This window comes from Bufo bufo, chromosome 4 (assembly GCF_905171765.1).
Source record: "Bufo bufo chromosome 4, aBufBuf1.1, whole genome shotgun sequence".
NCBI classification, from domain to species: Eukaryota; Metazoa; Chordata; class Amphibia; order Anura; family Bufonidae; genus Bufo; species Bufo bufo.
In genome coordinates, this window is record NC_053392.1 from 251,909,714 (window position 1) to 251,925,083 (window position 15,370).

The window sequence follows — 15,370 nt, forward strand, 5'->3', positions numbered from 1 at the left end:
CTTCCCACGCCTGGACGCGTTCCCCCCTCATGTTCCCTTCCCGGATACATGATACAGCTTTATTGCTGTGTGGGACAATGACTTGCCTCTGATAAGCTGCCTTGCCTCTGCTAGCTTGTGGGTTTTTTCTCTCAGCTGTATCCTGGCCCCTGAAGCCCCTGGCCTTCCGTTGTTTCTCTCCCTGGGGGTCTCTTCCTCAGCTCTCTCCCCCACCTGGCCCCCGTTCGTCGCGGCAATTCTGGGGCACTATCGCGGTCGCGGCCGTTCGCTCCCGGCCGCGCTCCATTACTTTAGTCCCCGGCTTTTCGGGCCTACTAGGCCGCAACTCCCCGCCCATTTTTTCTCTTCCCGGGCTTTCTCACGTCTCCTCCCCTCCGTGGGGGGAGCCTGGGAGGGGCCTCTTCTGCCTGCCAAGCCGGCCCCAGGTTCTCTGCTCTCTCTCTGAGAGGCGGTTCTTTCTCCGGCTGTCGGCTCCTTCTTTCTGCGGTCGCCGGCTCCTGCTATCTCCGGTCGCCATCTTCTGCGCTCGGTGCGCTGCACAACTCCTGGGGTCCGGTAGGCAGCCTCTGGCTGATTGCTCCACAGGCCCCTTCCCTCTCTCCCCTCTCTATTGCTGCATTCTCCTGCAGCCCTGCCACCTGAATGAGGTTTCCTGCCTACTATATAGCTGCTGCAGCACCTCTTGGGAAATGTTGTTTCCGGGGTTAGATAGGTCAGCCCTGCTGCTCTATGGGGCCCTCCTCTCCCGGCCTCCGTATCGGATCGCCACGATTTTCGTGCGTCCGTTGTCTACGGAGGTTTCCACGTGGTAGGGCCCCCTCCCGCGTGAATGGGCTCCCTCCATGGCGATCCTTCAGTCCCTGGCGGATTCGCTAGAGCGCTACCTACAAATTGCGGTCTCCTTCCCCCCCTGTGCCACGCGCACGCTAAGATACAGGGTCCCGCAAAGAGTAGCCCATGGACCACCCTTGGGTGGTCTCAACTAGCTTCCACCCCTCCCCGGCATCCTCGGGTCCCCCAGGACAGGCCGGAGGCTGGTGACGAAGCCTTCTCTGTCAGTTGCCTCTGGGGACACCTCTGCACCGATTCCCTCGGAACAGAGCATCAGGCGGTCTTCCACCATGCAGAATCCTCTGCGTGGTCAAGTCAAACGTGCATAGTGGTTCCTACCCTACCAGGTTTGGTGCCCCTCTAGTGGACTTTCAGATGGCGCCCTCCTGCCTGCACAGGTAATTACCGCATAGGTAAGGCAGCCGTCACCGTGCTTAGCAGCTGGGACACCTACGCGGTGTCTCTGGTATGTACGCCCTCGTAGGCTGTGCACGACAGACCTTCCTGGCCCCTATCCAGGGGCTATGTTCTAGGCAAGCTGATAGTTCAGGCAAGCGCCACTTGTAGGGTTGGCTCCCCTTCTCGGCCTCTAAGGGTTCTTTTGTAGTGCCTGTACCAGAGAATACAGGCCGGCCTTTATGCCGTGGCGATTACATCTGTCTGTTTTCAGCTGCCTTGTTACTTTCATAGGTAGAGTTCCTGCTGACTGGTTAGGTGTCCCATGCGGCACTATTTCCCTCTACCGGGCGAGATACACAGGCCTCCTTCAATTGCTGTAGCAATTGCACCTGTCTGTTTCCAGCCACCTTGCTCCCTTCATGGGTAGAGTCCCTACACTATCTCCTGATGCTGTATCCAGTATCCCTGGCGGGCTCTTTTGTTCCGTGCGGCACTATTTCTCCCTTTCCGGCGAGATATAGAGGCTACTCTGAATTGCTGTGCAATTGCCTCTGTTTGGTTCTAGTGGGCACCAGGCTACCACCTTGTGCCCTTCATTTTTATTTAACCTCTCTATCTCCAGGAGCTGTAGCCGTTGCTTCTGTTTGGCCTTATGGTGCGAGATATTGAGGCCACTTTGTAGTGCCGTTGCCACTGCAACCTCATCTAGAGTGCACCAAACAGCCATCTTACTCCCTTCTTAGGTGAGTTTCTGCACCGTCTCTGATGCTGCAGCCGTTACACCTGTCGGGCTCTATGGTGTGCCATGCGGCCCTATTTCCCTCTATTTAGGTGAAATAGAGGGCATTCTTCAGTTGCCATTGCACTTACCTTGTTGTGGTGTGCACCTGTCATTCCTTGTGGTACCGTGTGGCCCTATTTTTCCCTTCCCGAGCGAAATATAAGTGCCATAGCTAACGTGGCAGCCGTTGCACTTCTCTGGTCCTAGGGTGCTCCATGTGGACCCATCGCTCTAATCTTAGACCTAGTACCTCGGCCATCTCCAGATGCTGTACCCATTGCACCGGTCTGGTCGTATCTCTACACTACACAGCCTCATTTCTACATTACAGGTTGAGGACCTGTACCCTCCAAATGCGGTTGCATTCCTGGATGCTGTGGCTATGTTTCCACCCTCCTTAGTGTGCAACATGCAGCCACTTTACCTCGGTTTTCGGCGTGTATTTTTAGTGTCCCTGTCACCGTTCAACCCACGTGCTGGGCCCTATGGTGCAATCTGTGGCCCATACGGTTTCTGTATTACTGGGTGCTTCCTTCCCCGGGCACTAATCTGTGCTGCGGATGTTGGTTACTTCCCTTTTCGGCATCCTGGTTCAGCTCGAATATGGTAGCCATATCTGGCAGGGGTGGGCCAGCCCAACCTCCTCCTTGTCGGTCTATTTCTACTTCTGGTGTACCCAGTACATGACTGATCTGTTCTGATCTGGTGGGTGGTCCACATACAACCACGCTCCCTACACCATGGCCTGGTGGTTGTTGGTTTTTGTGCTAAGGTTGCTATTGCCATCCTTATCAAATACTACTTTCGGCTGCACTCTGCGTTCCACATATTATAAAGGAGTATCCGCGTTTCCTATTACAGGGCGGACCATTCCTCGTGGAGTACAGTGATCTCCACTGGATCTTCTCCTTGTTGGGATACGTAGCTTGCTGAGCTCCGGCCGCTGCGGTAGTTTTTCGGCCATCACTTGACGTCCTCCGCCACACGGAATCCTCCTGGGGTCAGCGACATTTCCTCGCTGGACGTCCTCCCTGATGAGTCAGGGACAGAACCACTGAGCGTCACACACCTGCCTGGTAGGTGAATTTTCTGCTGATTGCTCTGACATAGGACAGGGTTCCGTAGTTCCTTCTGGGTCCGGGTGTTCCCTTATTTCTATGCTTAGTTGTACTATCTAACAGAGGGCAGTCCTTTTGGACCTTGCTATTGTCCTCGCCCATCCGGTACTCTCTCCCCCTGGGAGCCTTCTGTATGTCGGTCGCAGCTGGTTTCTACATTTCGTGTAGTCACTCCCGCTTCTTTTATAGCGACTTCACCATTCCTTATGCATATGGGCGTCTGTTTTAGTGGTACAACCCAAGCCGCTGTATTTGCCCTCCCCGGGACAATGTATGCTGATTGCTAGCCACTATTCTTTGAATGGCTAGTTGTCCATGGCCAATTCCTTCCCATAGGGTGGTTCTTTTCATTTTTTTCTTGGATATTCTGGTTTTTGTTGTCCTCTGGTGGTTCAGTTCCTGGTTCCTTGTGAGCCCATTGCGGGTACTCCTTTCTGGAGTCCCTGTCACCGTTCATTTGATCACTCAGATTCTGTAGGATTATCGTTGTTTGGGAAGGGACCTGGGTTGATTGTTCCCCTTGCGGGTTCCAATAGCCTTTTGGACCTCATGGGATTCATGTCTGTCTTCCCATCCTCCCACTTCAAGTACCTGGTGTTGAGTGGTTTAGTGCTACGGTTTGCATCTCCACCTTATGGTATCCTTCGGGAGGGACCCCTCCTGTTTGTAGAGCCTTCCTCCTTAGACTTTTGGGAGTACTCTCCTTCTCCTCCCATGTCTCTCAGTCCAGTGTACCCCTGCTGAGATTTACTTGCCCTGCATCTCCCTGATACTTCATTTGGCCGGAGTTTCTCCGGTCTTGCGCTTCTCAGCGATTATTTTATTTTCAGGGGCTCGTCTCCTGGTTTTGGGATGCAGGTCTTCTCTTATTTTTTTCTTTTTACCTGGCCTTTACTTCCTAACCCCTCCCTTTCCAAGGGTTGGCGGTTTTCCTTAGCGCCTTTGGGAGTTTTCTCTTTCCAATAGGACGTTTATCTTCATCACCTGCTTCGCGGTGGGGGGGGAGTCCTGCTCCCTTCATATGTGAGCCTTGCTATGGCTTCCCTCTCCCCAGTGTGCCCCTGCTGAGATTTCCTGGGCTTGCATCTGGTTCCCTTCTTCCCTGATAATGAGTTTCGCCAGAGTTTCTCCGGTCTTGCGCTTCTCAGCGATATTTTGTTTTCAGAGGCTCGTTCCTCGTCTCCTGGTTGGGGATGCAGGTCTTGTCTTTTCTCTTTTCCTGGTTTTTACCTACAACCCCCTCCCCTTCCAGGGGTTGGCGGTTTCCCTTAGCGCCTTTAGGATCTTTTCCTTTCAATAGGGCGCTTAACTTTTTCACCTGTTTTTCGGTGAGAGGAGACCTGCTCCACTCACATGTGAGCCTTGCTATAGCTTCACTCTCTCGTTTGGCCTTCAGTGATTCCAATTTCCCTTGCTCCCCTTGCCCTTCAGGGGTTGACCTCAGGGTGTTTGTGCTTTCAACTGAGACAATTGGGATGTTGGGTAGATCCGATACGCGATGCTGTCCTACTTTCCCTCCAGCCTTCGGCTGAGCTGGGTGTTCCTTTGCCTTCTTCTTGCATTTGGGACCTTCTCCCAGGCATTTGTCCTGGGGTGCTGGCAGTCGTCACTGTGGCCTCCTTGGAGTTTCTCCCTTGTTATGAGGCTTCCTGCCTATTCCGTGCTTTTCTCCTGTTGGGTCACATGGTTCTCCCGCACCTGTATGCCCACAGGTGGCATGGTTGTTCTTCCCACCCTCGGGGACTGCTTTGGGACGTCCCATGGTGCTGTGTCCCCCAATGCCATGCACGAGAAAATTGGATTTTTTGTACTCACCGTAAAATCCTTTTCTCGTAGTAGGCATTGGGGGACACAGATCCCTCCCTATGTTGTTTTACTTCAGCTTCTCCGGGCTGGTCTCTTGATCTTTCCCGGTACGGGAGTTGTTGGTTCCTTGCCTTTCTTCTCTCTCCTACTGCTTTTGGTACAAACTGAGCTGCCTAGTGTCTGTGGAGAGGGTATAGCCCAACGGGGAGGAGCCAACACTTTTTTATGTCTAGTGTCGCCTCCTAGTGGTAGTTGGACATATACCCATGGTGCTGTGTCCCCCAATGCCTACTACGAGAAAAGGATTTTACGGTGAGTACAAAAAATCCAATTTTTAGAGCCAGAATTCTAGCTTTTTCTCGGTGTTCAAATACTTAAGTTCAGCAGTGCAAGACAAATACATTCTTTAAAAATCATACAATGTGATTTCCTTTATATATATATTTTTTTTATTCTGTCTCTCAGAGTGGGAATGCAACTACAATGTGAATTTCAGACCCCTCCATGATTTCTAAGTGGGAGAACTTGCAAAATCGCAGGGTGTTCAAATACTTCTGTTCCACACTGTACATTAGTAAGTGCCTTGTATTAACTTCCTCTACATGATGAATGCCATTTGTTGAAGTGAGACAACCGCTTTAACTTTCTCTATATAATAAATACTATTTGCTGAAGTGACACAACTCCTTTAATCACTGGAACAGGACCGAGCTGCAGTACCAGGCACAGCCACACTTGTATGTACGGTGCTGTGCCCGTGTAAACAATGAACGAGCTTTGATTGTCAGCTTCCCCAGGGGATGAACCCCCAAAGATCGAACAGGATGTCAATGTTTATATTCCCCGAAAACTCTTTTGTCCTATATATACAGTGTTGCATTTAATTCCGCCTTATAAGAATTCGAGATACTCTTAGTTACTTCATACTGTCTGTATGTCGGTAGTTTTGGGGAGCTGGTATTGATGGTTGTATATAACAATATGATTATGACTTTGTATATCAGTTATGTCGCCAACATATGTCTTTCTTTCCCAGCTGCAAGACAAGTTATCACAAGAAGCTGCTCTGCGGGCATTGCTTGAGGAGGAGCAGGCGGCACTGCTTCATACAGTGCAGGACATGAACAATGTTGTAGAAGAGGAGCGGACACAGGTGGACATCAGATGTATTCAGCCATAAGACATCCATAAGACATGTAGCATCTATAGTTCTGATGTGCTATATGTTTGAATTGCAGGTTCAGGAGCTGCAGCAGTATTGCCAGAATATAAACCGAGAAAGCAAAGAAATGAAAGACAAACTAGAGAATGCAGAATCGAGGAGTCTGGAAGCTGAAAGGGACAAACATCAGTTGCAGAGTGAAATGGGTATTTATATGGGAACCTGCTGTCTTCCATATTTTATCTTAAAAAGAACCTGTAGCATTTCAGTTAGCCTCATACCCTTTGTTTCCTCCATTTTAGTCTTTGTTTTAATACATTTACAATTTAAAAAAATTAAGCAACTTTGCAAGCCTTGATTAAAAATCTCCTTTGTGTATGCAGCTCTAATGCAGCCCTGTGTGTCTCCAGGGTTATAGACTACAAACAGACCCTGGGTAGTCTGATCCTGAGAAGAGAACTCCAGCTCTGCGTCTCGATAAAACGATTCTTTATTGGTCACGTCTAAAAAAAAAAAAAAAATATATATATATATATATATATATATATATATATATATATATATTATATGAAACAAGTAGTATGTGAATTCACACTTAAAGATCTTTTTAAGAAGTGACCAATAAAGAGTTTTATTGACACACAGTGCTTGGGTCCTCTTAACAGTATTCTACCGTTTTCTTCTCCGTGCACCATCGCGTTTTCCCGGGTTTTGACCTTGCAAAGTGTTTTAGTGGTGAGCTGTTTGACCTTCCCTCATCTTTGTCCAGTTGCATGGTAGTCTGATTCTGCATCTTTCCCCATAATCACTGCTTCTTCCTAACATGCAGAATGTGTTGGCAACAAGTAGGGAGGGTTAGTTAAAAGGGTATTCTGAATTAAATAAAAACTCAGGCATCCCCCCTAAAAAAGCAATACTTTCCCCTTTTCTTACCAGTCGCTTCCAGTGATGCATTCCAGTCCTCTCCATTACTGGTTTTATCTTCCTGGCTGCAGTGGTGATGTTCCATACATACAGGTCACCATGCAGCCAATCATTGGCCTCAGCAGTATATGAGACAGCACTGTTGAGGCCAATTATTGGCTACAGTGGTGACCTGTGTGCACAAAACGTGACCACTGCAGCCAGAAGAAGAGATAGCAGTGCTGGGAGCAGCAGGGGAGAAAGGGGGTATCATTTTTTTTAACTTTTATTTTAGCACATGTACAGGCGCTGCTTGCCTCTGTGACTGTGTTCCTGAGGCTGCTAGTGAAGCCTTTTTAGCACAGAGGGATGCTGGATTGAGCAGCCAGTGACAGATTGTGTAGAACAGTTCCGAGGCATGTGCAGTACTACACAGACTGATGAGAGTTCTACACAGTTCTACACAGACTGATGAGAGGTGGCATGCATGTTCGCTCCTGCGATTCCAGCCACCACATATGCCGTACCACCGCCCTATCCCCTTTGAATTCAGGGAGGCGGTCCTATCAGTGAAGCTTTCCTTCTATGTGCATACAGAGATAACTGTCAATCACTGATAGTACCGCCTCCTGGACTTCAAAGCCCAGAATGAGCAGTAATGTAAATGTATAAATCGCAAGTTATACGGAATCTTTTCCCATAAAACTATATACGAGTCTGCTCATTTCCTCCTGCTCTACAATATGTTGCCTGTAGCTCAGACACCATGTTTAATGTGACAGGTTCTCTTTAAGTATTGTCAATGATAGTTTCTACAGTTCTTGTTATGTGCCAAAAACTAAGTTTTTCTTAACAACTTGTGGTTTATTTCTCAGAGGCAAAGGACTCGCTTGTAAACCAGTTATATGAGGAAGTCAAGGTAAGGATATTAGGCGAATAGGAAATTTTCTGAGGCAAGTACTATGGACATATATTAAACTAGTGGCAGTAGCATGATGGGGGAAAAAGTACTATTTCCAGGTAAACAAACCGCTGCCATATTGTCTACATATACATTAATTGATCATGTGATTACTTAGCACAATGCCAGTATTTCACAGGGGATTGGCTAGGGAGGGCTGGTTGTTTCTGTGCCCTGAGATTGGGTGTTAAAGGGGGAGCATACTGTGCCTTGGCCGGGGTATTAGGGCAGAAAACAAAATTGTAGTCCCAGGTGAAAGAAAGATTCTGCAATATGGTTCTCTGGGGCTTTTTGGGGCTGAAAGTTTTCGTGGGATAAATCCTATCACCTTTCCACAAGGGAAGGGAGGTTGGACCACTGGGACTCCCAATGATCCCAAGAAAGAGGGGTCCCCTTACTGAATAGATTGTGCATATTGGTCAATGCTCCATTCACTTCTATGTTTGGTTCTAATATTTATTTTGCTCACAGGGACATTTTTTTGTTATATTGGGGTGTTTTTTTTTTTCTTACAAAAAACGGACAAAATGTAAATGTATTATTGATGGAACATACTGACAATGTCAGCTTCTCAGCCACGTATGGTGATCTTAATTCAGCGGTGGTAGTCAATATGGATGCACTTGCTGCTGTCTCTTTTGCGTCATTGGCTGATGCTCTAATTTCTGATGCATTAATATGTAGTCAGTGGTATGTGTTTTGTAGAAATTCACAGCCCCCACCCCCATGCACACTATTAATGCTGCTTTTGCAATAAAAAAAAATATCAGATCTCCTTTTTATGAATGTTGTACAACTCCTAAAAGTATTTTTTCTACTTCAGGAGTTATAGTCCTCCATGTAATGCTTATTATGATTGCTCTTCAATGTTAGGTTATTAAGCAGAAGTGTGAAGAAGAACAGGCTGAACTTGCACGGTTGCGAGCGGACTCTGTTGCTCTGCGGGAAGCTGCAGAAAATGTTCAGGTAACGTATCTGGAATAACGTGGAATGCCATGCAGTGTTTAGGTCCAGTGTTACTGGATATTACATTTCTTTGTGCCTTTGTATGTTAAAATTGTGCTTGTATTGGGTTCATTTTATATTTGGGACATCTGTTCTTTTATTTTAATGGTGTATTTCAGGCTTAAAGGGGTTCCCCGGGAATTAAGAAAATGAAAATACTTAAATAATACTTTCTCGCCCAATTCCTTGGGGGACACAGGAAACCTTGGGTATAGCTCAGCTCCCTAGGAGGCGTGACACTAAGTGAAAGACTGTTAAGCCCCTCCTCCAGCAGCTATACCCTCAGCCTGGGAGAGAGAGACTACCAGTTTTTTGCTTAGTGTCAAGGAGGCAAGACACTCTCTGCTCTGCAGAGCTGTCTTTGCTTGAAGTTGATTTTTTTATTTTATTTTTTATGTTTTTTCTCTTTTTCAACAGGGACAACAGAGACGCCTGGACCTCTCTATTCTCCTGGGGTCGAGCTGCGCCAGTGCCGGCTATCCGCACTGCTGCCTCCCCCACTGAAGACAAGGAGGACCAGGGCAGCCCAGCTCCCCTGCATCCCGCCAGCGCAAGGGTCGCCAACATGCAAGCCCCTCTCCAGCTTCCTGCCACTTCGGTGCCAGTGGCTGAAGGGGCGTCCCTGCTGGATGGACAGAGGGTGAAGTCTTCAGGATGGTGAGAGTGGCTGTTCCAGCCCTGATCCTGCCCCCACCACCCTTCTCTTTCTCTCTCTGCTCCCCCTTCTCTCCTTCTGTCTGGCTTCACTCGTTCCGTTTCCTACCTGCAGGGTGCTCTTCTCATGCGCCTTGACGGCCCCCCCCCTTTGTGTGGGGGGAGGGTGGAGAAGTGCTGGCAAGACGGGGTCGCAGGGGGAGGTTTAATGGAGTGGGTACAGGGGGAGCCGCCTTTTTTCTACTCCGGGCAGGTAGTGGCTGCGCGCTCTCGTTTCGGCTACCTGCTGCCACTCTGACTTGCGGCGGCTTGGACGGTTATTCTCCTAATCTTCCAGCCAACATGTCTGACACTTCAGTGCCTGCTGGACCATGGTATCATACCTGTACCGCATGTAATGCGCCCTTTCCACAAGGGCAGCCTGACCCGCATTGTCCGGCATGCCAGGCCCCATTGCAGGGTCCGCCACCTGTTGTGTCACTCCCTGGCCTCTTGGATCCCCCTGACTGGGCTAGATCCCTTGCCCAGGCTGTGGCCAGTCTCACTGATGTTGTGGGCCGCCTTGCGGATGCATTGCCTTTATCGCAGCCGGATGATTCCCCTGCTGTGCCCTCCGGGTCTGCTACCATGGCCGACCCGTCTGAGTCCCTCTCTCCCAGCGACGCCTCCAGAGCCCGTCAACCCCAGAAGCGGTCCAGGGCGGAGCACGTATCATCTTCGGATGCTTCCCTGTCACCTCCAAGGGTGCGTTCTCAGTCGGGCCCCTCCTCTTTACGGGATATGCCCTCAGAAGGGGAACTGGTCGATTCGGATTGGGATATGGACTCGGCCTTGCCTTCTAAACTGGCTTCTGCCGTGGGCCATCTTATTGCCAATATTCGTGATACCTTCAAGATTCACGATGATCCTCCTAGTTCTGACAAGACCAGCGTTTCTTTTTTCCGCCAAAATCAGGCGTCTGCGGTTTTCCCCCTCCATGCCGACTTCTCGTCGGTGGTTTCTAAGGCCTGATCTCGTCCTGATGCGCGTTTTACCCCGCCTAAGAAGTTGGATATCTGTTATCCCTTTCCGGCGGATTGCATTACGAATTGGGCTTCACCACCTAAAGTCGACCCCCCTGTGGCCCGTTTGTCCAAGAGCACGGCCATTCCTGTGGCGGACGGCTCCTCTTTACAATCCGCTGAGGATCGCCGTATGGAGTCCATTACCAAGGGCATCTTTGCAGCCTCCGGTTCCGCCCTCAGGCCGGTCTTTGCTTCCGCCTGGGCTGGAAAAGCTGTTTCAGAATGGGCGTCTCAGCTGGATCAAGAGCTTGAGTCCGATATCTCCATTCAGGACCTCCATGCCTTAGCCCAACTTATCGTTCAAGCCGGTAAATTCGTCTGCGAGGCATCCCTTGATGCGGGGGCTCTCATAGCCCGTTCGTCTGCCCTGGCCGTTTCGGCTAGGAGAGAGCTTTGGTTAAAGGTTTGGACGGCGGACTCCACGTCAAAACGGTCTCTTACGGGCCTTCCCTTCGCGGGTTCTCGATTATTCGGGACCCGCTTGGATGAAATCATCTCCGAAGCCACGGGGGGGGGAAGAGTACTCATCTTCCCCAGTCCAGGACCAGGGGTGCCACTCGAGGCCGTTCCAGCTTCTCGCGCTTTAGGTCTTCCCGTAGGGCTCCCGCACCTCGCTTCACTTCAGGTCCATCTCCTAACCCTGCCTTTTTTTCGGACCCAGCCCTCCTGGCGTAAGTCACAGCCTGCTCGCCCTCCCGCGGCCAAACAGAACCCCGCCTGAAGGTGCGCCCCCACCCACCCGGGTGGGGGGACGACTCCTCCTGTTCAGGGACATCTGGCAGGCGCACGTCTCCGACGCCTGGGCTCTCGAGGTTGTGTCTTCCGGGTACAAGCTTGAGTTTGCGTCCCTCCCCCCAGTTCGGTTCTTTCGCTCCCGGGTTCCCCGGGATCCCCAGGGGGCGGCCGATTTCTTCACTGCCATTCGCACCCTTCTGGACAAGGGGGTCATCGCTCCGGTTCCTATGGAGGACAGATTCAGGGGGTTCTATTCGAACCTTTTTGTGGTTCCCAAGAAGGAAGGTTCGGTGCGTCCCATTTTGGATCTCAAACGGTTAAACCGTTTCCTCCATCTTCATCGGTTCCGGATGGAGTCCCTCAGATCGAGTGGTCTCTGCACCCCGACGTGTTTGAGTCTATTTGCCTCCGATGGGGTCGTCCGGACGTGGATCTCATGGCCTCCAGATTCAATCACAAACTTCCCACCTTCATGGCCAGGGCCAAGGACCCGGAGGCTTACGGCGCAGACGCGCTCGTTCTTCCCTGGACGGAGTTCTCTCTCCTCTACGTTTTTCCGCCCCCCCTCTTCTGCCACGAGTTCTTCGAAAGATCGCGGCGGAGGGCACGCCTGCGATTCTGATAGCCCCGGATTGGCCTCGTCGCCCTTGGTACGCTGACCTGATGCTTCTCCTGGCAGACACGCCTTTGCCTCTGCCTCTAAGGGAAGATCTCCTCTCTCAAGGGCCGATCTTCCACCAGCATTTAGGGTCGCTACGTTTAGCGGCGTGGCTATTGAAACCGCAGTTTTGATGCGGCGGGGGTTTTCTGCTGATGTGGTCCGTACCATGATTCGTGCGCGGAAACCGGCATTGTCCAGGATTTATTACCGAACCTGGCGGGCCTACCTGGGTTTCTGCGAGACCATGGATGTTCATCCTCTTCGGTTTTCCCTCACCACGGTCTTGTCCTTCTTGCAGTCTGGTCTGGACCTGGGTTTGGGTCTCAGTACCCTAAAGGGTCAGATCTCAGCGCTTTCGATCCTCTTCCAGCGCCCTCTGGCTCCGCTCGGTCCGGTTAAGATCTTTCTCCAGGGGGTTGCTCACTATGTTCCCCCGTATCGCTCTCCCGTTCCAGCTTGGGATCTTAATGTTGTGCTTGCGGCTCTCCAGTCTTCCCCCTTCGAGCCTCTGCGGAAGGTTTCCCTTCGCTTGTTGTCTTGCAAGGTTTTTTTTCCTCGTTGCCATCACGTCTCTTCGGCGCGTGTCTGAATTGGCGAAACCCCTCTTGGTCTTTCACCAGGACAAGGCGGTTCTCCGCCCGGTTCCGGATTTCCTTCCGAAGGTGGTGTCCGCTTTTCACCATAATGAGGACATTGTCCTTCCTTCTCTTTGCCCGTCCCCTTCTCATCCTCGGGAACGAGAGCTTCACCGCCTGGATGTTGTTAGGGCCCTGAGGATCTACCTGGATGTTACTGGACCCTTTCGGCGCACGGCCTCTTTGTGGTCCCGGGAGGTCCGCGCAGGGAACTGGCGGCGTCCAAGGTGGTTATTGCCCGCTTCATCAAGATGGCTATTGCTGAGGCTTACCGTGCTGCGAACAGGGAGCCGCCCTTTGGTGTTACCGCTCATTCTACCAGAGCGGTCGGGGCATCCTTGGCTCAGCGGAATCGAGCTTCGGCTGAACAATTGTGTAAGGCGGCCACCTGGTCTTCTTTGCACACTTTCACCAAGTTCTACAGGGTGAACACTTATGCATCGGCGGATGCTGCTTTGGGCCTCTTGGTCTTGCAGGCGGCGGTTTCTTGATGCCTGCGGTGGTTTAATTCATCTTGGGTTGTAGTCCCTCCCCCTTTTTGGACTGCTTTTGAACGTCCCAAGGTTTCCTGTGTCCCCCAAGGAATTGGGCGAGAAAACAAGATTTTTGTATAACTTACCAGTAAAATCTCTTTCTCGCTCTTCCCTGGGGGACACAGCACCCACCCATTGTTTTCGGTTACCATTACGGTTTGGTTGCCCTGTCGGGTATTTGATTTGTTTGGTTTTTGTTCGGTTGGTCCTTGCCTTTGTTTTAACTACTTGGGCACGCAACTGGTAGTCTCTCTCCCCAGGCTGAGGGTATAGCTGCTAGAGGAGGGGCTTAACAGTCTTTCACTTAGTGTCACGCCTCCTAGGGAGCTGAGCTATACCCAAGGTTTCCTGTGTCCCCCAAGGAAGAGCGAGAAAGAGATTTTACTGGTAAGTTATACAAAAATCTCGTTTTATTATAAACATATTCCCAAATACCTTTCATTAGTTATAATGACTCGTTTTGTCTGGGGAGCAATCATTAGGAGAAACAAAATGTCAGCTGTCCTGTTAGTACACCAAAAACCTGTCCTAATCACAGCAGGACAAGTTACTTCACAGCACTGAGCTGCCTCATCCTCCTCTCCTACTTGTCAGGGGTTATGATCCTAAATACAGTTTAATGAGCTTCAGCTGAATCTCTGTAGGAATGGAGAAGACATGAAGTACAGAGAGGATGGTGGGGTGTAGTAATGAGCAGCAGCATTTGTATGCAGTCTCCATTACCACAGTCACTCCTGTCCATCCTCTCTGTACCTCATGTCTCCTAATGAGCTCCTTTCCTTAAGATCTTCAGCTGAATCTCTGATCAGCTGTATTCAGGATCATAATTCCTGACAAGTAGAGAGGAGGATGAGGCAGCTCTTTACTTAAGTGTTGTGAAGTAACTTCTCTTCCTGTATGATTAGGACAGATTTTGTGTGTACTAATAGAACAACGCCATTTTTTCCCCCTGATTATTGCTACCTAGACAAAACTAGCCATTATAACTACGGTAATGAAAGGTATTTGGGAATATATTTATAATAAAGTAATATTTAGGTATTTTAATTTTCTTAATTCCCAGAGTACCCCTTTAAAGGTTTTGTCTCAGTCAGACAACCCCTCTTTGTGTTACACAAGCTCCATTGGGTCTACCTGTAACTCCTGACTTTCACCTGTCAATGCCATTTATATCTAAGGGCAATTCTGAGAAGAAATGTACAAGGTGCCAATTCAAAAAAGTGGCCAACAAATAATAAGAGGTTTCACCATATCTCTCCAGCAGTAACCATTATTTTCCAATGTCTATCCTCTCTGGTTTATATTAGTGGATTTCAGGTGGAGGAGTCACCCTAAAACGTTTATTCAGTTTCATATCCATTTTTTTTTTTTACTTTGGTATTTTATTTTTACACAAAAAAGAGAAGTACATTATTAATCTGTTATTTTCCAAAAATACACTACTGTAAGTGACCAAAAAAATAACGCACCAAGAAGGAGTTGTGTGCATGTAATGATGATGGGTTGCCATAGAACTGGGTGGCAGAAGAATTCCCTCAAGTCTGCCATGTGTGAGCCTAATAGGTCAAGCTGCTATCAAAACAAAGAGGGTAGTTTATCAATCTGAAATACGCCTAAATTAGGCGTATTTCAGGCATAGATTGTGGCACAATGCCAGGACTAAAAAAGTGGGCGGGGAAGGGCACGGGCCAGAAGCTGTCTTACATTTAGAAGCGGCGCTGGATTCTCCGAAGTTATGGTTCAATTTGTTTTTATTGAAAACCATATACATTTGAAAACATGCAGTATGAGCTAGTTACATTTGAGTATATGTCTTTTGTGGGTATTACAATAGTACTTATCAAGTCAGTACAAAGAAAAAAGAGTCATCAAACATCAATATTAGACGGATGAGGTAGAACAGGTGGAGACAAGACAAGGGATCCGGGGGGAAGGGTAAGGAGGGAGGGGGGGGGAATGAGATTGAATTGGCAATCTATATAAGCTATGACTGCAGTCAGACTGGATGGAATATTTTAAGTGGTAGATCCTGAGGACAACCAACCCGAGAAACCTGCTGATGCACGGAACTGGTACCAGGCCTCCCATTGTTTAGAGTGAGCGACTCCAAGACCTTGATCTT

The 15,370-nt window shown here is 49.5% G+C and overlaps 1 protein-coding gene across 5 annotated transcripts in view; it reads left to right on the forward strand.

Annotated features, from left to right (window-relative positions):
* The window catches only part of CCDC150 (coiled-coil domain containing 150), a 125,003-nt gene that overhangs the window by 16,409 nt on the left and 93,224 nt on the right, over positions 1 to 15,370 (forward strand). For all 5 annotated transcript variants that reach the window (XM_040428507.1, XM_040428508.1, XM_040428509.1 and 2 more), the window contains 4 exons: positions 5,972 to 6,088; positions 6,174 to 6,303; positions 7,876 to 7,919; positions 8,835 to 8,927. In XM_040428507.1, coding sequence (XP_040284441.1) covers positions 5,972 to 6,088; positions 6,174 to 6,303; positions 7,876 to 7,919; positions 8,835 to 8,927 — 384 coding nt within the window. The remainder of the gene's footprint in view (positions 1 to 5,971; positions 6,089 to 6,173; positions 6,304 to 7,875; positions 7,920 to 8,834; positions 8,928 to 15,370) is intronic.